This window comes from Rutilus rutilus (assembly GCF_951802725.1).
Source record: "Rutilus rutilus genome assembly, chromosome: 5".
Lineage (NCBI taxonomy): Eukaryota > Metazoa > Chordata > Actinopteri > Cypriniformes > Leuciscidae > Rutilus > Rutilus rutilus.
This window is the reverse complement of record NC_140213.1, coordinates 32,212,104-32,237,524: the sequence shown is the minus strand read 5'-3', so window position 1 is coordinate 32,237,524 and position 25,421 is coordinate 32,212,104. Positions and strand designations below refer to the sequence as shown.

Here is a 25,421-nt window from a genome sequence, read left to right as displayed (position 1 = left end):
CATCCTTTTTAAGAGTCAAAGGAGCTTTGAAGCTGATAAGAATGGAGCGTTGTGATAGTATCTCAGCATCCGAGATGTAACACGCACTCCTGTATGCTTACACGCATATATACACACACTTCAGGACCTTCTCCTCGGCTACAATGGTCCTTCTGTCAAGAGCTCGCCGTGGCAGTTTGCCTCAGTCGGCTGCCGGTTGATTGTCAGGGACTGACACTGAGAGCTTGGCGAATGTTTCTCCCATGAAGCCATTTGCCAGTATGTGTGAAGGCCTGTTTCCAATATGCCAAGCAGGTCCGGGCATGCGGCAGGGTTAGAGAGGTCCGGCGAGCCCACTCCTGATACCTCGTAAACACACTTGTGCGAGTCCGTTGAGTGATTCGTTATGTAAGACACGTGCGGCTGTACAAAAAAAAGGCTGTACAGACATGCTGTCTTTGTAGACATTGTGGTTTAAAGAGGATGAGTTGATCCTTTAGGATGTGTCAGAGGGATTGCACAGATGTCACTTATGCTTAAATATATTTCATTCATTTTAATATATTTTAATATATCTAAGAATATTTGTGGTATTTCTTTTTTGTAACATTAGTTTTTCCCAGCAAAAACGACCGTTTAGTTTTATGTGACAGTTTCTGTCTTCCCTCTAGGACTTAAAATTGAACTAAACTTAAATGAAAGGCTGGGTTAGAAATTACAAATCCATGCATCGTGTGAAATTGTGTTTATAAATATAGCCTAAAAATGACATTTATAATATAATTTCTAATTCCCGCTTTTTTTTTTTTTTTTTTCTTCACTAAAGAATTATATATACACTCACCTAAAGGATTATTAGGAACACCATACTAATACTGTGTTTGACCCCCTTTCGCCTTCAGAACTGCCTTAATTCTACGTGGCATTGATTCAACAAGGTGCTGAAAGCATTCTTTAGAAATGTTGGCCCATATTGATAGGATAGCATCTTGCAGTTGATGGAGATTTGCACATCCAGGGCACGAAACTCCCGTTCCACCACATCCCAAAGATGCTCTATTGGGTTGAGATCTGGTGACTGTGGGCGCCATTTTAGTACAGTGAACTCATTGTCATGTTCAAGAAACCAGTTTGAAATGATTCGAGCTTTGTGACATGGTGCATTATCCTGCTGGAAGTAGCCATCAGAGGATGGGTACATGGTGGTCATAAAGGGATGGACATGGTCAGAAACAATGCTCAGGTAGGCCGTGGCATTTAAACGATGCCCAATTGGCACTAAGGGGCCTAAAGTGTGCCAAGAAAACATCCCCCACACCATTACACCACCACCACCAGCCTGCACAGTGGTAACAAGGCATGATGGATCCATGTTCTCATTCTGTTTACGCCAAATTCTGACTCTACCATCTGAATGTCTCAACAGAAATCGAGACTCATCAGACCAGGCAACATTTTTCCAGTCTTCAACTGTCCAATTTTGGTGAGCTCGTACAAATTGTAGCCTCTTTTTCCTATTTGTAGTGGAGATGAGTGGTACCCGGTGGGGTCTTCTGCTGTTGTAGCCCATCCGCCTCAAGGTTGTGCGTGTTGTGGCTTCACAAATGCTTTGCTGCATACCTCGGTTGTAACGAGTGGTTATTTCAGTCAAAGTTGCTCTTCTATCAGCTTGAATCAGTCGGCCCATTCTCCTCAGACCTCTAGCATCAACAAGGCATTTTCGCCCACAGGACTACTGCATACTGGATGTTTTTCCCTTTTCACACAATTCTTTGTAAACCCTAGAAATGGTTGTGCGTGAAAATCCCAGTAACTGAGCAGATTGTGAAATACTCAGACCGGCCCGTCTGGCACCAACAAACATGCCACGCTCAAAATTGCTTAAATCACCTTTCTTTCCCATTCTGACATTCAGTTTGGAGTTCAGGAGATTGTCTTGACCAGGACCACACCCCTAAATGCACTGAAGCAACTGCCATGTGATTGGTTGATTAGATAATTGCATTAATGAGAAATTGAACAGGTGTTCCTAATAATCCTTTAGGTGAGTGTGTGTATATATATATATTATATTATATTATATTATATTATATTATATTATATTATATTATATTCTTTTTAGGAAAAAAAATCGTATTGTTCAACCCTGGGTCTTTGTTATGATTGGCTAGCTTTTTTTTATTTGTAACAGTACTATCGAGTATTAAATATTTATTGATATGTAAATGTACATAGTCAAATGTTAATGTACTTCTGACATTATAATGGTTTTGAATTCCGCTTTACATTTCATGTGCATATCTTCTTATGTGAAGGATCTGGCTTCTTCCCCAAATTTACTGCTCTGTGTTACTTGAGTCAGTTGCTTCCACCCACATTCAGCAATTTTTTTCTGTGAGCCCTCATATTTTCAAATGTCATCTTTTCATGCAGTATGACCAATTTTTCCATCTAATATCCATAAAATCCTGTTTTCCATTAAATGTCCCCTCTACGCAATACATATAATCCACAAACAGTCATTACACTGGGATTTCTCTGGACTCAGATATCGAAAACATTAAAATGAGAAGCATCACGGGTGAGATGTGTATCTCTTCTCCTGAATTTATTACATGACGAGCTCCATTTACACAAGTGTTTAATTGTGGCATATGCAGTAGAGGCATCCATTTGTATGTGTCTGGAAGCTGGAGGCGTGTGTGTGTGTGTGTGTTTGTGTGTGCGCAACCTCAGTCAGTAGCACTGAGGTGATAATATTCTAATGGCTGTGCTTCTGGCTTGATCAACACCAAAAACCACTCACAGAATTTAAAATCTCCTGATTAAAAATGCAGTATAATTGGTTGTATTTAGAAGATTCGGTTTTTAGTCTTGGAGAAAGTGTGTGTTTGTGTGTGTGAGGAGTGCTGTGTCAATGGATGGTTTATACAGATCAATTGACTTTTCAATAAGTCCCACCTTGAAAATGTCACTGGCCAGTCATTTCTAATCCAGCATTTTTGCATATAGAAATAGGCGTTTTACTATTGAGGATCTATGTCTGTATATAGTTTTAAACACAATTGTACGGTAAAGGTCCAATAATATGGTTAACATTTATTCTCTTTAAGGTGAACAACATATTTTTAAAATAAAATCTTTATGCCATGTAAGTTTTATATATATAAGTAGTGCTTTGCATTTGTTATGTACTCTGTGTAAGTGAGGTTTCATTTATATGCCATCTCCAGTTAAAGACCTTCTTCAGCATGAATGAAACCCTCTGAGTGTATGATACACAGCACACACTTACATTGTTGCTTATTGATTTGTGGAATTCATGGAGTACCACAAAATTGCCCACCTGCACTTTTTGCACACCTTGCTCTTTTGATAAACACACCCTCGAACAACCAATGCTTTTAAACTGCTGTATCCTAGCAACTACAATGCTGAAGGACTTGATGCATGTGTTTGTATATGTTTTTAGTGTGTCTGGTGTGGTGGTCACCACATGTAATGCATTGTGTTACTTCAGCTTGTGTAAAAACTCACAGGATGAGTCAGTTTCCTGTTGAACACAATGTTCTGCTCTTACTCAGTTTCCACTGGTCATTCAACTCACGTCACAGAGTATTTCATCTATCTGTTCTCCCTCTTCAAGCTCATTTTCGAAAAGGAAAAAGATCTTTGAATGCGTGCTGAGATCACATTCATACCTGACACACCCCACATCTGAATGGGAATGTGCCATAGACTTCTATTGATTTTATATAATGCAACTTTACCATAAATTTAATAAACTTTTTGCATTTTCAGAATAAAAAGTGTGCCCTGCCAGGCATTACTATTTTGTCCTGGTATTACTGTATGATCCAGGATGTTAGCTAACTTTTTTGGGGATCAATGTCTAATAATCAGCAATCAAATGATTTGTGTTCATGAGATTAATTAATGTCTGTCTCTCTCTCTCTCTCTCTCTCTCTCTCTCTCTCTCTCTCTCTCTCTCTCTCAGTGTTAAGTATAGGAGAAGGGGGTTTCTGGGAGGGCACTGTAAAAGGAAGAACTGGTTGGTTTCCTGCGGACTGCGTGGAGGAGGTACAGATGAGACAGTTTGATCCTCGACTTGGTAAGAAGTGATGCACAAATACACATTTGCATACAACTAGGGTTGGACAATATATTAAATATTTATTATATATTATCAAATTATCTGACACTACTTGTTTGATTAATTTCTGTGAATAATTTATTTGAACTGTCCATTTCATCGAATCAGTTTAAAATACTATTCACACTCAATAATGTTCCCTATGTGCCATTGCTTCAAATTGCTTTGAAATTGACATTTTTACTGAAATTATTTATTTTTATTGTACAGTAGTCAACATTTGAAGTGGATCAAAAAAGTTTATCAAAGTTGTCCTAAGACAAGAACGGGTATTGTTCAAAATTCATGTATAACTTGGATGAAAGGTTTTGACCCACTTCAAATGTTGACTACTGTATTTTACTGCATCTTATTGTAGTTGCGCCAAAAAATGTCAAATCTAGTTGGCTAAATGTCAAAATTATGGCTCAATCACCCTTTTCAAATTTGTACAGATGCTTTCTGCAGAGATTCAGCAGATGCTTTTATTAAAAATGTATTAAAGATATTAAGATATTTAAAAAAAGTATTAAGATATTAAGATATTTAAAAATGTATTAAGATATTTTTACATTGTCCAGCTTTGCACACAGTACAACTCTAGGATGTCTAAATGCCCACAGCTGTTGTCTCACATAAATGATTTTCAACACTGCAGTATGTCTGTAGATGAGAAATCATAATCAGATGTGTTGAGATCCACACACATACACCTCTTTCCCTGTGCTTTACTCTCTGTTGTCTGTTCACACACTCTCTCTCTCTCTCTCTCTCTCTCTCTCTCTCTCTCTCTTTCTCTCTCAAATGCTGGTTTTGGAGATGTTTGTCATTTTTAGGGCTGTGCATTGAGATCAGGAAGGCAGGCCGGTGTCTGTACTAAACATCACATTTAAATGCATTGTGAGAGAGCGAGAAAGAGAGATGAAAAATTCCCACACCTTTTCCGAAGACAAGCGTGGCACGTTTCCAATAATTCAAACACGCACACATACAGAAACAGGTTAAAGGGGAGCTCAGAGTGATGTATTGCCTGCATCCTTTGAGGGCTTTCTAGAAATGAAAGATCTAATGATGCCAGGAAACTACCGGAAAGCCCCTGTAGATACACCAGGGTGTTTTCCCATCAGCTGGAATATGTTTTATAGAAGAATCCTTTAGTTTTTACCATGAGTTGGTTTATGTTCTGAGATGCTGAAAGTGAGTGTGCTTAGGATTACCATTTAAAGAACACAGATATATAACCATGGACCTGTTGTTTTGGTGAATGTTAGCTTGCCAGCCTGCCAGAAATCTCAAGACGTCAGCCATCTTTAAACTGATTTGTAAAATGTTGCTGGCTGTAATATGTGTGCTGAGTTTAGAAGCTTGTTGTTGCATGCTAAGGGTTGATGTACAGGATATGATGATCGCAATTCAATTGAGCGGCTTTAAGTCTCAATGTTATATTTGCTGGTGACACAATATATTACGACTTATTACGATATTACAATATGTATTTGTGTGCATACCCTACCATTCAAAAGTTTGGTGTCAGTATGTTTTTTTTGTTTTTTTTTAAGAATGAAATGCATTTATTCAGCAAGGATACATTAAATTGATGAAAAGTGACAGTAAAGACATTTATAATGTTATAAAAGATTTTAATTTCAAATAAATGTTGTTCTTTTGATTTGAAACACATCACTTTCCTTGGAAATATTAAGCAAGACAACTCTTTTTAATATTGATAATAAGAAGAATTTTTTCTTAAGTATCAAATCAGCATATTGTAATGATTTCTGAAGGATCATGTGAAACTGAAGACTGGAGAAGTGATGCTGAAAATTCAGCATCAAATAAATGCAACCTTTGTAAGTATAAAAGATTTCTTTCAAAAACTTACCAGGTTTCAAATTCACCAGCCCCAAATGGTAGTGAACATGCAAAAGGCTTTAAGCAGTTGAATTTCTTTGTGTATGTGAGTCTTAACGCTAATAGTTTCTCTCCTTTAGTTTCATTATAAAAGAACGTTGACTCTCCTGAGAACAAAGAATATTGCAACCAGTAAGATCCCTCGAGACCACACTTAATTTGTAATTGGTCTCCTTCTTCCCATTAGAGGAAAATTAACAGTTTTTCTCCTTTTTGCTTCAGATCGCATGTGTATTCTCACACACACACACACACACATTTGCAAACACAGCGCTACCATTGTATTTTCCAATTTATTACATCCTTCTAATGGAGGAAGCACTGTTTGTTTTTGCCTTCTTCATCCGCTTTTATGGGCATCTGTGTGCACATAAATTTGAAGTATATGCGGACATAGTGTATTTCATATGTATGTACATATATTAGACCCTATGGGTGATTTTTAGAGAAATTTAAACAGTAAAAGAATTACGAACAAAATTAAATAGCAGAAATACAAAATATCAAACCATTGGGCTAACAAATTTTATAATTTAGCCTCAATAAAAATGTGACATTTAAACAAATTACAAAAATACCCTTACCTTGGGAACATTTTAATTATAATAGTTGACTTGTCTGAATGCCAATGTGGTTTTATTTTGTAAAATGTTTTAGCAAACTGCGTGTCCCTGAGGAAAAATGATGGATCGTCGAATCGCATACTTCCTGTGTGTCCTGTGCCAGATTAGCAACTTCCATTGAGATGAAATTAGCATGCCAACAGCTAGCTTTCTGCAGGTGTAACAATGCTCCTTGAGTAGGAGTAGAGCATGGCACTAGCAACACGGTAGTCCTAGGCAATGTGTTCGATAGGGAAAGCAAGAATTTATCAAATGTAAATGTGCACCTTGGATGCAATGTAAGTCACATTGAAAAAAGTTGGCTTAAATGTAAATGTAGGAGCCTTTATTCTGGTTTCAGCACCAGCTGTGGCGGACAGCTCCCTGGTTTCAGTGGACAGCTCCAGCATGTCAAGAAAACACCCAGAAACTGTAGACTAGTCCAGAACTGCAGCGCTTTGCTGTATGACAGATGCACTGTTAAATGTGTGTGTGTGTGTCTACATCGCCACACTCTAATCTCTAGTATCTCCGCTCTGAAGCTGGTAACACTAGGCGGTCTGTAATAGGATTGCATAATGCTGCATATGAGAGGGAGAGAGAGTGTGTGTTGCTGTGTCATTGTCCAGACACTCGTCACAAGCTATCGGTCAATTAAACAATGTGTGAAGACAGACCTGTCATCTGTCCATCTCTATCAAGACCCGGAAGTGGGAAAATGAGCATGCATGTGTGTGTGTGTGTGTGTGTGTCTTTTGTGTTAGCGTTTATCCAGAAATAACAGATGAAAGCTCTTTGACAGTAGAGGCAATATGTTTCGCCTCACTGAAGCGATGAAGACAACCCTGTGTACAATTAACTTACCCAAACAAACCCTTTATGTGCTCTGTGTGTGTGTGTGTGTGTGTGTGTGTGTGTGTGTGTGTGTGTGTGTGTGTGTGTGTGTGTGTGTGTGTGTGTGTGTGTGTGTGTGTGTGTGTGTGTGTGTGTGTGTGTGTGTGATTTAACATCGATTACTGAAGCGATTTCAGTCATGCATGTCAGATTCTGAAGCCTGAACTAATGTTCATTCAGATTTCTCTCTGAGCTCACTGCTGTGTCGTGACTCAAGTGACATCAATCTCATTCTCTTGAGCTCTCTCTTTCTTTCTTCTTTTCATCCCTCATTCTATGTAGTTGACCTCTGTTACTTAGATTGGTTGTGCTGTAGGTAAGAAGGCAATCAAATTAGTTAGAAGTGTAGGCATTTATTTATCATTTATATTTATTTTACCTTGCTTTAGGTTTAATTTACCTTTTAATTAAATCTCGATGTCCCTTCCTCTCCTATAGACCTTATGCACCAGAGAAACAAGGGCGCCGCCATCTTTGGAAAATTGTCTTTTAACTTCCGTTTTGCGGTCGCTCTGTATATTTATATGGCATTTCTGTCCAGGAGTAATTAGCTTTTTAAGTGGATTTACTTAATGTAAAGTTAACGAAAGTTATCATGAGGACTGTAATGTTTAAAGCAGATGACTTAACAAATGTAAATCGACCGGGAAGATTTTAAAACGAGCCGTTCATTAATAAACACGCAAAACGCTGTGAAAATACAGACCGGAAGTCAAAAGACAATGAGCACAGCGCTGAAAAGGGGCGGAGCTACATAAGGTCTATAGGAGAAGCAAGTGACAAAATATTATTCATGACTGTTATAGAAATGAAACACTGTTGGCTATTTAAAAAGACGGAGGGGTTTATTATGTGTTATTTTATTTTAGTGTTATTTTAGTATTAATTATATAATATAATTATTACTATTTTTATACTATTATTACTATCTATTACTGGAATTTTTTTTATTATTTAATAAATTAAATTAAACCTTAAATGTGTATATATATATATATACAGATAGATAGATAGATAGATAGATAGATAGATAGATAGATAGATAGATAGATAGATAGATAGATAGATAGATAGATGGATAGAAAAAACTAAAACAAAAATAAATTAAATTAAACCTTAAATGGATATATCTATATATACATATAGATAGATAGATAGATAGATAGATAGATAGATAGATAGATAGATAGATAGATAGATAGATAGATAGATAGATAGATAGATAGATAGATAGATAGATAGATATCCATTTAATGTTTAATTGAATTTATTTTCCAGTTAGACATTTTAATTTACTTTAATTTTTTTTCAGTTACATTTCAAATGTACAAAAAACAAAACAAATTATAATCATCATCATCATATCTACAAAAATGTTTTTAATATTTGTAGCTGTAGTTAACAATAACCGTAGCCCAACTTCCTTTTCTGTAGGAAATGTCAAAAAATGCATGTGCTCATCATGGCATTTCATCTTGATCTTTAACTTTGAATAAAATAGAATCGAATATTTATGAAATGCAGATTTGAATTTGTTTTAACCTTTATTTAATACAGTACCTTAGAATACAAAAGAATCTTTAAGTGTAGATTAATTCAGTCTTTATTTCACTAGAAATTTATTTGAACAATTATTTAAATAAACTTTTATTTAATGTGTAAAACTAAATACATTAGAACTGAATAGAATATTTTGTTTTAAATGATAGGAACATATTCTTATTTGAAGACTTCTAACTCTGCTTAGACAGTGCACAGCTCTACACCAGAAGTTATTCCTGTCCTACGGTTCTGATATGGTCCGGAATGCCCGCACCCTACTTAATATGCTGTTCAGCTAGTGTAGATTGCATTTATACACACTCACCAACACACTGGAATTTCCATCAGTGGTGCTGCAGTGTGCAGCGGGATCTGGGGGGCATGTCTGGAATCAGTAAATACCTACAGACCCACACAGACCAGCATACACCTCTCTCTCTCTCTCTCTCTCTCTCTCTCTCTCTCTCTCTCTCTCCTCTCTCCCCCTCTCTCTCTCTCCCCCTCTCTCTCTCTCTCCCTCTCTCTCTCTCTCTCTCTCCCTCTCTCCCCCTCTCTCTCTCTCCCCCTCTCTCTCTCTCTCCCTCTCTCTCTCTCTCTCTCTCTCTCTCTCTCTCTCTCTCTCTCTCTCTCTCTCTCTCTCTCTCTCTCTCTCTCTCTCTCTCTCTCTCCCTCTCTCTCCCCACCCCTGCCTCAGTCGATGACTCATCCTTCTGAATCACCCAAATAGTTTTGTTGCTATTTTTAGTCTCATTTATGGGTTTGGGTGCAGAAACTCCCTCATTTTTTCTTCTGTCTCTTGTTTGATGTTGTTTTAGACTCACAAGATCCCTCTGTCTGTCTCTCTTTCTCTCTCTTACATAAACAACATTCTCTTTTTTGCATTTTTTACATATTAGCTGAGTTCAAATATTTGTCATGGTAACTTTTGCGTCATTCCCAGAAACAGAAGTAGTGTTTTCTAAGGCAGGCATCACCTCACTATCAGCCTACTATTGATCATAGTTTAGGTTAGTTATTTGAAATTCATAACTTTATGTAGGGTTTAAGTATTTATAAGTATTAAAAGCATTTAATATGTAAATCATTACATATCAGAAATCACTGGTCACAGATCAGGCATTACAATTAAGACAGTTAATAACATGTTGTGGCAATACTGTCTTGTCCATATCGTAAAAGTCTGTTTGCAAAGCCTGCAACTGATTTACCTCAGATTTACCTGAATACAAATAAATAATGCTTAACTGAGTCATTCACATTGTTGAAAATAAATAACCACTTTCCTAGCATTAGGATCCTTTGGAAGGTGATGGTGTATTTAGTCCAGTGATCCAACATGCCAGTGGGCGGGGCCAAAGTTGCAATGATGAAGTAGGCGTTGATCCTCTTCTGCAGAGGCAGTCTTTCACCAAGATAGGCACATTCCATAACGTGTCGTTCGCTGGGCTTGGTTACAATAAAAGCTGTTTTTGGACTAACAAGGAAGTTTTCAGCACTGAAACTTCTTATAGTATGATGGCCTCTTATATGTCAAAAGCTCAAGGAAAATTTCTCAGTTCATAACCCCTTTAACATCCTGTCTTGTTTGGGCTACAAACTTGAATGATACTTCAAATGATGACATAAGGTGTGCTATTACGTTTTTAAGTGATCAGACCTATTCATTTTCACCAACATTGTCCTGCAGCACTTCACAAGCGATGAGTGGAAAGATCATTTTATATTGACACGACAGTCATTTAATATATTCAACAACAACAACAACATCAGCTTGTTCCATGCTTCATACATCATTATGTCATTTCTACATCATTGCACAAGCACAAAACTTTCCAGTTTTGGTTTTCAATCCAATCAAGTGTTTACATGTCCTGTCGAACGGATTAGAAAAGATTTATCCCACCCCTCTCAAACCCATTGCATTTTCATTCGAATTGGACTTTTAAACGGATTGTAATCAGAATACAATGCTCCATGTAAACACACCTACTGTCATAGACTAAAGACTAAATATCATAGGTGACTTGGGGGCCATAGCAACTACCTAGCAACCACACAGAACACCCTAGCATAGTGCCAGCAAGCTTAGCATGGTAAGCATCCCTCACATTTTCTTAAAAATGTAGTTGATCTTGTTAGTGTGGTACCTAACATTGTAAGTAACTAAGGGGGCTTTCACACTGGGCACGTTTGTTGTGTCTGAGCAATATTGTTCCTGGTGCCCCCGCACTCAACTTGATTTTATCAAACCTTGGTGTACTTGCGTTCATCGTACGTCATCACAAGCGTGCACACCGCATGATAAAATTAACAATGCGGATAATACATTGTTTTTTTTATTAATTTGGTGCTATTATGCACAGCTGAGTAAACAACACTTTGCGGCCTTCTTCTGCTTGCTAATGGAATCTTTAGAGGAGAAGATCAACACTATCATCCCTTACATGTGTTATTCAAGCTACAACGCATGTGCAGGTTACTTTTCTTCCTGAACAAGTGCGCACGCAAGTCCATGTTGCTTTCATATTCACGTGAATCCCGCCACAGTTTAAAGGAACACGCCGACTTTTTTCATCTCCGTGCGTGCCGTAACTCTGCCTGACGCACCCACCGCTAGCCTAGCTTAGCACAAAGACTGGAGGTAAACGGCTCCAGCTAGCATACTGCCTAGAGCCCTGCACGGGGCAAAACATCCAGCCCTAACCGAGACCTGGCCTGTGGTGTTCAAGCCCTAATCCGGCCCCAGCCCGAAAACGTCTGCAATATTTCAGCCCGAACCCGACCCGAGACCAACATCAATATCACTTTGAGCTCTCTCTGACGCGCGCTGTCTCTGCTAGACGCACACACATACACACACACGCTATTTTATTTTAGGCCTCAAACATAACTACCACCACCGACAATTATGCCCACAAATATTTATACACTGTCCATTACAGAGAAGCATAAGCATGCAGTGGAGAATATTATATAGCCAAATGTGATCCAGCAGTAAATAAAGATTTACGGCCTACCTTTTTTTGATGTCAAATAACTTTACTGAAGAACAACGTTTCAAAGAACTCTTCGCCAACTGGCTAACGTTAAATAATAATACAAATATAATAAAGAAAAAAAATCCGTTGAACTGAGTAGGCTCATTCACTGTTTATTCGCGATCGTTGTGAAGAAAAAGAACAGCATCCACTGTTGAAGGCTTCGGGCCCGGTAATCAAATCAAAAACCTTTCAAAATGCAGCTTTTCCTGAAGTATTGGGAACTTTTAGTAACTCCTTACGCTCCAACTTCTTCCTGATGCTCTGCATGGTCAACTGTCACCTAATGCACTGCACGCGCGTCGCGTTACTCGCGTGATCACATATTGCGTTGCATATTTATAACATTATCATTATAACAATATTTCATACAGTAGCCTGCGCTCTGCACGTATATTATGGGCACGATGAAAGGAGAAAAGCTAAATGAGCCCGAGTCCGACCAAAGCCCAAACTGTAAAAAAAATAATAATAATTGACCCGACTGCTCCCAATAAGTGACAAAATAACGCCAACATTTTCCTATTTACATGTTGTGATTTGTATAGTCACAGCGTGTACAAATAACATGGTCACATATTCTCAGAAGGCGAAGCACTGCTACTTGGGCGGAGTGATTCACAGCGCCTGAGAAGCCCCGTGGTGAGGAGCAGAGTTCGCTCAGAATTGGAGTAAATCACTCCGCAGAAGTAGCAGTGCTTTGTCTTCTGAGAATATAGTTCCCAGTATGTATACGGTTAGAAGATGGTTGTGTCTCATGTGACCTTGTTATTCATACACGCTGTGACTATACAAATCACAACATGTAAATAGGAAAATGTTGCCGTTATTTTGTCACTTATTGGGAGCAGTATGCTAGCTGGAGCCGTTTACCTCCAGTCTTTGTGCTAAGCTAGGCTAGCGGTGGGTGCGTCAGACAGAGTTACAGCACGCACTGAGATGAAAAAGGTATGTGTGGACTTATCTAACTCTGGGGGATAAGGTGAATAAGCTAAAGTCCCAAAAAGTCGGCATGTTCCTTTAAGTTCAATCCAACTCAAGCTGGTGTGTTGAATGGATGAACGGAGTCTCGTGTTTGAAGTTCATGTCATGGACTGCGGCTTTGCGGCAAAAACTTAACTTAGAAAACGAGACTCTAAACGGAACAGAAAATAAACTAAGTAAAAGAAAGAAAAGTAAATGAGACTAGTAGAGATGTCTTGAATGAAACTGTTCAGTCTTAACCCATTTTCATCTCCCAAATCTGTGTAATGCTTTGTTCCTTTTTAAACTCAAACGTTTGTCCAGCCCTTTGGAGGATTTCTGACCAATTATACCTTGACTTTAGCTCGGGTGTGACTATTTCTCCTCCTCTCACATGAATTACGTAATCTGAATTGTGTGATCTAAGCATGACAGTCACATATATAGGTTGTAGATATGATATAAAATTATGCTGTTGAACAATGTTTGATTATAAGTCCGTCTAGGATTGTTTTGGAAGGATCTTATGCATTTTGTTATGTAAAGACAGTCTCTTTGGTTTTTAAGAGATTTCAATCCTGTGTTTAAGAGCTCAGGTCAAACATAGTTCTTTGACAAGACGGTCTGTTTTGGATCTCTGTCTTGGGAGAGTCAAGTGCCATCTCCAAACCAGTCCATCTTTTTTAAAACTGCCTAAAGTTGACATTTTAAGTGTTCGTTCTCTACTTGGGATGATCTCGTAGAAGCGTTCATGGTCTTAAAATATACTTAGCAGGGGAGTTTCTAGACTGAATGTTATTTCAAATGATCCTGAGTTTTGATTTGGAATTTCTATGGAATTCTGCTTCTTGATCAGTTTGAAGGAGTCACTGTGGTCTGATTCGCTCTCAGTTCCTACATCATCTTGAAAATTTTGATATTAGAGTGACACCAAAGGATTATTTATGTAGCCATCTAAATGAGGACATGACCAGATTTCCAAATTGAATGTTAGGTATATTTCTAGTTGTTGCGGTCCTCGGCATCTGTGTTCTTGTGTGGGTTGTTTTTTCTGTATGGGTGTGCAGGGATTGGTTGCTGATGGAGGAACCTGATTGGCGGACACACTGATGCACCACTTTAAAAGGGCGACGCTGTTTGAAGATGGCGAGCTCATTCAGATCCCAAAACCTTCCTTTGATCATGCTTCTTTGTGTAACGGCTTCATACTTTTGTTTGTGATGATTTAATCAGACTCTTACTTATGTTTTAGGAGTGTAGAGGGGTGTCCTGCCAGTTATTCTACTTTGTTTGTGATTTGTTTATTTATAGGGAGTTAGGTAAGTTTTCTTTGTAATTTTGTTACTCCCAGATTAGGTTATTTATACATGTTTATTGTTTTGGCCTTGGGGCACCCTGAAGCCAAGGCTCGTTTATTTAATTACTTTTCATTCCACCTTAATAAATTACATTTTTTGTGGATCTCATGTTTTGTGTCTTTGGTGATCTGTCGGCTGGGGCTGGATTCCCGTTTAACATCTAGAAAGCTCACGTCAAGCCCTTCTCTTTAGAACGGGTCATAACATAGTTCACCGGTCAGTGTATTATTAAAATTTCCAGTGCAAGTATTAAAAAAAACTTATTTACGAATCATTTATCCAGTTGAGGTCGTCCCTGCATGTGTCCCCAATGGGATCTTGACTAGTGTTCAGTATGTGACTTGAGGGTTGTAGGTTTCTAGTTTGTGCTGCAGTGTCAGAAGTATCGATTAGCATGTATGTTGCTTATCTCAGCTTCTTACACGTTGGCTCTGTTCCAAATCCAGTTGATGTCCATTGCTGTCTACTGCATACAGAGGCAGCTGTCTTCTAGGGGAGTATCTTAACTGAAATAGAACCTTATAAGCATCTGATTCGGAACGCTCTGCACATCAATCTCTTTGATTTAACAGTTTTTAAAAATGGTTTTGGTAGTTAATAAAATATTATAAATAATAAGTGTATTTAGACTACGTGTAGTCTAAAGCAGTGGTTTTCAAACTGTGGGTCGCGACCCACTTGTGGGTCACACAGTGAGAAAAGGTGGGTCACACAAAGGCACTTAGCTGCAGCTAAATTTACGTTACGATGAGTGAAACAAAACCAGTCCGATTAATGACCAAACGACTCTTTAAGTGAGTTTTAGCGCCCGCCAAAGTGAATTTTTGTCCCGCCAAAGTCTTATTTGATCGGTGAGTAATGTAGATGAACTGCTGCGCTTGTGACAGAGTGCATGTTTAACTGAAAGAACGAGCAGAGAGAGAGAGACCCGGTTGCGCTCTCTTTCTCTCTCTCTCTCTCTCTCTCTCTTCGGAGCCAGGCGAAAGTGTAAACAAGACTTCACCGTCTCCAAACTAAGCGCTGTCTTGCTCTCTCTCCCTCGCACATATTAATCAAAATAAATCGACACGGTGGTAAAAGGTCGGAAGACCAAAGTTTCATGTGGAGCATTTGGAGATTTTTTTTCATGAATTACCGCTGGGTGTGAATTGTGCTAAATAAGTTGTTGCCTTATCTTCTCTGAAAAGCGTCCCAGACATTCAGCTGACATAAAACAACACTTTAATTAAACGAAAAAAACTATCCAGTGATGAAATGTTTTTTGTGTTGACAGAAATCTTGGATGTCCATGTCCTAACTGCTGGGATAATCACACAATGCGCATGACACGTCCAATTCGCGAACTAATGACTCCTTTGAACGATTCATTTTAATGAATGGTTAAAACAACTGATCTTTCCACTTTCCACTTTCCACGAACTCAGGAGACGTCTGAATCGGTGTATAATCAGTAACACTTTACAATAAGGTTCTATTTATTACATAAATTACATAAAAAGTACAGTTTGCTTACTCAAGCTTAAGCTTTAAAATAAATAAAACCCCTTGTTTTTTTTTTGAAAAGCGTATGACTACATTTATCCACACAGTGCTATCAAGAATCGATAAGAGAATCGTTAAAGAATCGGATCGATAATCAGATTCGTCAGTGGCATTATTATTATTGATAAAATCTTATCATTTCCCATCCCTATGTGAAGACGGTAAAATTATAATCAAACTTTAAAGGTAGGGTAGGTAATCCTGTTCAGAAACACTTTTTTTTATACTGGGTGAAATGGTCCTTCCATCCTGATAGTAGTCAATACATTATGTGTTTAGAAAAAGGAATGAAAAAAATCAGACCTCTGTAGCAGCTGCAGGACAGTAAAAACTCTGACCAATCACTGCCATTCGGTGCGAATGTAAAGAACCAATCAGATGCCTTCATGTCTCGTGCCCGAGGCGAGCCCCGCTGCGCGCGCTGCCCTGCGTGCACTCATCACATGTCACCGTTCCCGGAAATATTCAGCTCAAAGCACCTGCATATGCAGTCAGCGAAGGCAAACAAGGCAAAAACTACTTCCTCGGACCCTGCCCGCACTCTTGAACGACCTCCTCTGCTTCGCCCTCAACCCCGGACCTGTCCTCGAACCGACAATGCAGTACTTGTCTCCGGACTCGGAGTGTACGTTAGTCTTCATTAGAGTCAACAATGTTTTCATCATGGAAACTCTTACATGCAAAACACTGTATATGTTATGAATCTTACACAAAATTCACCTTCATCACAGTGTAACTGATGGTAATGGAAAAACGTGTATCAATGCAACCTGTTTTTAGTTTTGCCTTATAAATATAGCTCGTTACCGAATGAAACTTTACCATTATCGATATGCTAGCTTGATAGTGAGTACTAAAAGAAATCTTATTTGTTTATATTCATAGTGATAAAGTTAGGTATTTTATTACATGTGATTCTGACATGATGTCACTGTATGTACTGCGCTCCTTCCTCTCCACTCGTCTCAGGTAATAAATGCGTCTTGTTCCAGCTGAGCCTGAGCGTTTGGCGTCGCGCGTTCATGTGTTTTGGGGGCGTGGCTTTGGAAGGAGCTCAGAAGGGAGTGGGTGGGAGTGAATGGAAATAATGAGCTGTGTTTATTGCAGATTAAAAGGTCTACAGTCACTCGATTTTTATATTTTCTTTTTCAGAGTACTTACATTTTAATTATGTATTGGTATATAAAGACAGTTTAAACAAATTTGGAATGTTTTTTTTTTTAGAAAAATGATTACCTACCTTTAAAGAACATACATGTTTTTTTAATTGTTTTTTTAATAGTTAAAAGTTTAAAATATTTTGCTAACATGAGGTCTTGTCACTGTCAGTCTTTTTACATCAGTGCAAAACTAGGGTATGCAGATTAAGACCATCAGCATGCATTGATTAATCCCATGGCATGTAACAAAAAAAAAAGGTGCGACCAAATCATGCTGGTGCGACCAACTGAGAAAGTTGGTAGCACCAGTGCAAGTGGGTCTTGAGATTGATTATACTTGTCTAGGTGGGTCCTAGAATGAAAAAGTTTGGGAACCCCTGGTCTAAAGTATTAAGTGTAATAAGTATTTGTAATTACCAGTCACAGTTATTTTTGAGTTAATTCTTTGTTACAGAAAATATGTTTTAAAGTGTATTCTTTTCTCTTTCAGTGAGGCTTAAAAACAGTCCAGGGGGTTAAATTGTCTCTCGTATCATTGTCTCAGTGAAAATATGTTAGACCCAGTTGGAGCTGTCAAAAGGAATGTCAGTCACATGGTGAGAAGTGTTTGACTCTGTGACTAAAGGGTACAGACAGTGACAGAGGAAGAGAGTGGAAAGGAGGCAATTTATCTCTTCCAAAACCAAGTGAGCTACCTACGGAGGCAGCATGCTTAGACATTAGTAATATGTGTAATCCCGATGTGAAGGTTGTTCTGAAAAGTAGGAAAACTAACAATACTAGATATCTCGCTTTAGACAAACTCAGCGTCGATTGTGTGCTTTTGCAGGAAAGGCAATCCCAGAATGCATTATGAATGGCTAACAGTCGAAAATCTTTAGGCAGGGAAAACCCTAATAAATACACATAAATCTGTCAAAAATAAAAAGCATAAAAAAGTCTAATTAGAAATTAATTATTTTATCCAAAATGTGTGTGTGCAATAAACATACCGTTTAAAAGTTTGGGGGTTGTATTTTTTAAGCGTCTTATGCTCATCAAAGCTAAATGTATTTGTTCAAATAGGATATAGCATAAACTGTAATATTGTGAAATATTATATTTAAAATGTAAAATAACTGTTGTTTACAAATGTTATGTATTCCTTTAATGGCAACGCTGAATTTTCAGCATCATTACTCCAGTCTTCAGTGTCACATGTTCCTTCAGAAATAATTCTCATGTGCTGATTTGCTGTTCAAGAAACATTTATTCTTTGTTGAATAGAAACATATTAAACTGTATTCATTTTAAATATAAATCTTTTGTAACATTATAAATGTTTTACTATCGCTTTTGATTAATTTAATGCATGCTTGGTCAATAAACTTCTTTAGGAAAAATAAATCTTACTGACCCCAAACTATTAAAGGGTCATGGGTTTGATTCACAGGGAACATGCATACTAATAAAATGTATATCCTTAATGTACTTTGTCACTTTAGATAAAACCCTCTGCCAAATGAGTAAATGTGCATTTAGAAAGTGAGGGAGAATGAAAAACTGAGAGATATCAGCAAGTAAGAGGGAAGTTAGTGAGATAACAGCAGGAATGTATTCCATTAAATTAGCCTTCGTGTTATTCATTTCTTTTCTGCAGGTTAAATGTGATTTCACTGAACGTACTGTTACTGTTTTGCATACCACCCAGAGATAGTTACCATTGGAAACACGGAATAGTGTGAATATGCATTAAATGTTTAACCTCGCTTCATCCTGTAGAACTTTTTTTATAACAGAACCAACTATATTTCAACATTTTCTGAGGGGGAAATATATATATATTGGTTGCTTAGGTGCTTTGAGTGATTTCTAAGGCATCGCAGGGTAGTTTGTAGGGTGTTCTTCATGGTTGCAGAGTCAAAAGAGCTCTAGATATGGCTTAAGCTCAAGAGTTTTCTGGGATTGTTCCACCCGTCTTGACATTCTTAAGGTGAACAATATTGTGAGTCCAGTTGCTTCCAAAAGTAATGGCACACCAGTTCTCAGTAAGGGTGCAGGATGTGATGTGCATTGAATAAGTTGTTGAATAAGTTTATGGGTTTGTACAAATCCCTATGAGCAATAGTAATAGCGATGCTCATCACTAATGAGTTTGTGTCTGTATGCCTGTGCTATAAAATCACAATCTGAAGCGAACTATGTGAGTTATATCACATGATCAGATGTGTTGAAGGGTAGGCAGGTTTGGCTCTGTGTGACTGTTGAGCAGGCGAAGGTGAGAGCGTGGAATCAAATAAAGTCTTGTGTAAGAATTGAGAAATGCCGGGCAGTCTGGTTGAGGAACGACCACTCCCGAGAAGACAAAGGACCTTCCTGGAAATTAACATTTGACTCAATCCTGAGAAACTAGCAGTCAATCACCTCCCACATGTTGTCTCTCTCTCACGCTGAGATCACCAGATTTTCACCCCAAAATCTATATGGTTTAGTGTGAATAATTATCATACAGTATTATACATGTTTGGTATCATTTGAAATGTCTCAGTGCGACTGGTACAAATGTCTCATTCCCAAAGAAGTAAACCAAAAGGTAATAAAGTTGTTAAGAGTTTAGAGATAACTTGCACATAGAGGAGGGGTGGGTCCTCCAGGCAAATGGCATTCTGCTCCCAAAAAGGTGTAAACTCTGAGTGCAAATTCCCATTGTTAGCAAATGTTTCCATGTGAAAGAAATGCAACAAGAAGCTCGTGGCGATTTGTAACTCAAATTAGCCTGTGATGCGGAGTGTATGCAGGCACTCCGCATCATGTATTTTATAATGTCAGGTTCGCATCTTCTCTCTTTATTCCAGAGCATTTGATGTTTTGTATTTATTTTCTTTGAACTGATTATGAAATTGGCATGATGCATTTACCTCACATAATAAATTGTTACATTTGATTTATTCCGACTGACTCTGAAATTGTTTTCCCAAGTAGATTAAACGGATTTGTATGTTACCGCAAGTTTTGCGTCAGATTAGTGACAACTAATATTTGGCACTAATTCAAGTGTACGTGTTTTGCTAAGACATGAAGTGAATTTCCGTTTAGGGCAGCAAAAGTGCTGCTTGACCAACCTAAATCTGGGTGTCTTACCTCTGTTTTACTGTTTACTGAAACCACGGCATTGCCAATCCAAAGCTATTATAAGACAAGTAAAGTTGGTTGACTTATATCTGTAGTAGTGAGCCATACCTCTACTGAAGTAATCGTTACTTTAATTTCAAGTGTATGCAATCACAGGGGCTATACCAAAATATATTTGATTGTGTAAGCATGAATGCGACCAATCTCAGATATATAGCAATTACCTTTGTTTAGTGACCGAAGCTGGTGAGATTGTGATTGTGAGACCCACAATAAACAAGGCGTGAGGACCTCTGAGCGACATAGCTTCCTAATATGAACGGGTAAAATATAAGTAGAGTTAAATAGAACAATCAAATGTATTGCTAAACTATTATATAATTGACCAGTAACCAATTGGCAATCTAACTTAAATTCGAGGTCGTGATAAAATGGAGTCAGATAAAAGCTTAATGGAATTAAATTACTTTGCCACGTGGAAAGACAGTAACACGCAGAGACCTTCACCCGTTCTATCGAATGCCGCCTTTGGACCGATCTGTAATCTGCTCTAATGCATTTTCGGGAGGTAAGAATCCATTCCCAGGGCTCACGGTGCCGCTGTTGGTGATTGTGTATTATTGTGTTGCCATGCCTCCAGAGTTACCTTGACAGTACATTTGATGAGATAGCAGTCCTGATTTTTGGCAGGGTTACACTTCTAAAAACGTGCAAACATACAGTATTGTGCAAAAGTCTTAGGCATGTTAATATCCCCCCAGAAACAGAAAAAACTGAGACCTCCAGTCCAAGATGCTTGAAGAAACCTTCCTGCAAAGCTACCTGAAAAACTATGCCCAAGTGTACCTGGACAAAAGCCGTTTTAAACGCAAAGGGTTGTTACACCATATATTGATTTGAATTAGTTAATAGAAGTTAAATCATAAAATAAATTCAATTTGTGATTTTATTTTTGAAAGCATTCTCACTTTACAGCATTTTAACACAAGTGCCAGTACTTTTCACAGTACTGTAGCTTTGCAGGAAGGGTTCTTCAAGCATCTTGGAGACGTTCCCACAGTTCTTCTGGATTTAGTCTGTCTCAGTTTTTTCTGTTTCTTCATGTAATCACAGACGGACTCGATGATGGTGAGATCAGAACATAGGGGAGAGCCGGGACAGTTGAAACACTTTTCAGATTAACGTTGTTTTCTAAGATAAGGTTACAGATAGATTTTACATTTTTTTGTGATCAACAACTCACATATGTGTTCTCTTAGTATCATGTGTTATTCGGTACAAATATAGAATGATTCAAGTAAAATTTGACTTTGAACGGTAGTTGTGCTTTGTTTCAGCGGGACGATTGCAACACAGGGGTGGGATGGATGAAGCATAAGTTTAAATGGCAACTATTCATCTAATGCTTGTTTTTTGTGAACAATACCTGACAAGTAACTTATTGTTACAAACATATTTTGTAATTTATTTTACATATTTAATTTATTAACATGCCTAAGACTTTTGCACAGTACTGTACACACAACCAAAAACCATATGTAAATACAGTGTTGAGGACAGACTTTTAAAGACAACATGAAACAGCATTACAGTGGATTTATTATTTATAATATTATCATTATTAGTAGTAGTTGTAGTAGAAGTAGTAGTAGTAGTAATGCCAATAATATGAATACGTTTAGTTTATTATAATAATAAAGTTGAATTTAGTAGTAGTATCAACACTAGTAATAATAATAATACGTTTTTGTTTTTTTTATCAATCTGATTGTGAAGTTTTGGAAATGTGCTATATAAATTTTAAAAAGTATTACAGCTACAGTACTACTAGTGGTTGAAGTAGTGTAAAGTTTGTAAAGTATCCTTGAGTTTTGGAAAGACAGAAATATAGACAGAAAATGTTGTTGTTGTTTGTTGTTATTGCTATTATTGATTATTATGAATGCTTCTTATGTATTAATCTGATTGTTTGTAAATTATCCTTGAGTTTTGGAAAGTTGCTATATAAATAAATAAAAATATTAGTAGTAATAGTATTGTTGTTGTTATTAATAATAATGATAATAATACATTGAAAATAAATTAGGGCTGCACTTGGCTCTTGAGGTGGTGAAATGTGTTAGCCTATGAAATAGTGTGGTGCAGACATGACATCACTTTGTAGGCCAAAGCATTTTAGCACTTCCCGTTCCATCATCCCGAAGTCAATGGGTTTTTGGTTAAATGGTTGAAATAAGGTCTGTGGTGAACTCAAGCTCAAGACACTTTCATGTTTTATTTTACGACATAAATACATCATTACCCAATAATCCAAAAGCCTATGGGAAAATCCTTTTGGGCTTTTGTCGAAGGAGCCAGTGTGATGCTAATTGACCTACAAAGTAATGTCATTCTTGCACCACTCTATTCTTAAGTTAAAGACCTTTTTTTTTTCATACAATTAATATAACTTATTTTAATGTTCTGTTAGTATATATTATTGTACAGTCAACTACTGCTGTTTATTTGTGCTGTATATATTGACTGATTGATTGAATGAATCATATTTTTCTCTCCTCAAATGACCTTGGATACATCAGCAGAAAAGTCATTTCAGAGGCAGACTGTTTTAAACAACGTTAAAAAAAAAAACAGCATTTTTTTCACTGAGAAAGGCACTTAATCTTAGAACTGTCCCTATGAATGTACTTTATATTTCTTTACATATAAAAGCTTTTGCTGAAATGCTACTTACTGCTCATGTACTCTGTTGTATGTTTTAGCAAAAGAAAAGATTACTTCCCTCTGAGTCTCCCAGATTCATCTCTCTCAGGTATCACCATTCATAATCCTCATCTTATGACTTATGAAAAATGAGAGAGACAGTCACACGCAGCGAACCTTTTCTCTCATCCCGTCGCAGAAAAGTGGGTCGGCTCCGTGCAGGGCAGCCAGAGGCCATGGAGAGACAGAGAGATGTCTAGGAAAGGGGAAAAAAAGCGTGAGAGATTTAAAAAGAGAGTTGAGGATTGAGGTAGAGAGTGTAAGCGTGAGGTAATGTCGAAATCACATCAACAGATATTCTATTTCTGATCAAGCGTGGAAAGAGACCTGCCGCCCCATTGATCTGACCTATTTGCTGCACCGTATGAGTGACAGAGAAAGAGTGTGTTAGAAGAGATATGTATAGTTTTATCCTGCACCACTGAAAAATCAAAGTCTCCTAATTCAATATTTGAAATGAATTGCTTGGTCTACATGGATTGTTCTGTTCTTCTGTTTTGAATGGCTTTCTAAACCTTGTGAGTCTCTCTGATGTGTGTTTGGGTTGAGGACCCCATTGACAAAAAAGGAAGCTCTGAAAGCAAACTCATAGCGTATCAGTAAGCTGTGGAGATGGGAACAGGACAGACACACGCAGAATAAATCACTCATGTCTGTTCAGAGTGGCAGAGAAAGATCGCAGTGAAAGGTAAAGAGAGTTGAGGGTTGAATGTATCGGTGTGTTGAACTTGGATGCTGTTGTCTGGCCTCTGGCCCTTCAGCACCAGAAGAACGTCAGAGGTACGACTACACCACAAATATGACAACAGCACAGCTTTTATTTATTCTGCATGTGTCGGCTGATAACCATGTTTGCTTGGTCGATTAACAGGGATTTCACTTAAAGGGAAAGTTCAACCAAAAGTGAAAATTCTGTCATCATTTACTCTCGATCAAGTTGTTCCAAACTTATATGAATTCCTTTCTTCTGCTGAACACAAAATAAGTCATTTTGAAGAATGTCGGTAACCAAACAGTTGATGGGCCCCATTGACTTCCATAATATGGGGGGAAAATACTATGGAAGTCAATGGGACAATTTATTATATATTACATTTTTTAGTAGTTTTTTTTTTTTTTTTGCTGAAAATTTTGATTTGTCAAATTATAGTTATATATTTTATTTATATTATAATTTATCATTTTACATAGTTTGTAAAATATTCATGTATTTATGTATTATTTAATATTTATTTATTTAGATATACTTTTATCTATAGAACTTAAATTTGCATTTACCTTTAAAGACAATTACAAAGCAATAAGGTCATTTTGATAGAGAGGAAAAAAGTTTATGATTACTCTTTAAGATGGCATGGTGCCTCTTTCACATAGCTGATGTAAAACAGAGAAATTCTATCAGCGCCTTATATGTTGAAGATCTATTCTGCCATTTGATTTGATTAGAAAAAAAATCGACATTTTAGACTTTTGTTGGCTTTAAGTGTGTTTTCAGTTCAGCATCTGTTTGAGTTCTGGCCATCCACATCCCATCTGTGGTGTACGTCACTTCCAATAATCCCTTGCTGGCACTGAGGCCCTGCCATGCATGGTGCTGTTCGTTTAAAGCAGGAGCACATTTTACTAAAGCATTCAGCTCATTAAACTGTTGATCCAGAGGGTGCATGTGATTGGTTGAGGGGTTTTGACAAGCTTCAATCGTTTGATCATGTCATCAAAATGCCTTTGAGACTCTGAAGGCCTTTGTATACCGTCACTCCACTGATCAAGAGCCACTTTTTGCTTTCAAAATACTTGATTTACCATTGAAGTCATTGTCTGCTGACTGATTATTTCTCCCAAGAAAGCTTGATTCTCCTGTATGGATGTGTATAATTTTCTGTGGTGTACCTCATACAAGAGTGTTTTTCAGGTTACTCTTAATCTTTCTGGCAGCCTTTTTATCTCACTACGAGTGCAGTGAGGCAGTGCTGGTGTATGTGTGTGCGGGATTGTGTTTATTTGGCCACTATATTGGAATAAATGGTCTAGTTGTTCGTTTAGCCATCTGGAATGGATGTGACTCAGCTGTGCTCCACGAACTTTGAATCCTATTTCCGGATCCTGCCTGTATTGGCTATCACATGACGTGAATTACTGTATCAACATACCCCATTCTCCAACAGATAATATATTGATTCATATACAGTGTGAGTTTATGTTTTTGACAGCATGACAGATGATTATTGTACATAGCCCTCAGATATCTCTCTCTCTCTCTCTCTCTCAGATCTCTCTCTCTCTCTCTCTCCCTCTTTCCTGTGAGAATGATAAATGATTGCATTATTCTTACTCTGGACACAGATGGCGAGGACCCTTGTAATCAACTGCATATTCAAATGCACTCACACACACACATGCACGTCCATATGTTGATTTTATTTTAG

At 37.6% G+C, this 25,421-nt stretch overlaps 1 protein-coding gene across 2 annotated transcripts in view; it reads left to right on the top strand.

The window, feature by feature from the left end:
- Positions 1–25,421, top strand: part of shank3a (SH3 and multiple ankyrin repeat domains 3a) — a 329,586-nt gene that overhangs the window by 272,284 nt on the left and 31,881 nt on the right. For both annotated transcript variants that reach the window (XM_084408788.1, XM_084408789.1), the window contains one exon: positions 3,977–4,090. In XM_084408788.1, the coding sequence (XP_084264914.1) occupies positions 3,977–4,090 (114 nt within the window). The remainder of the gene's footprint in view (positions 1–3,976; positions 4,091–25,421) is intronic.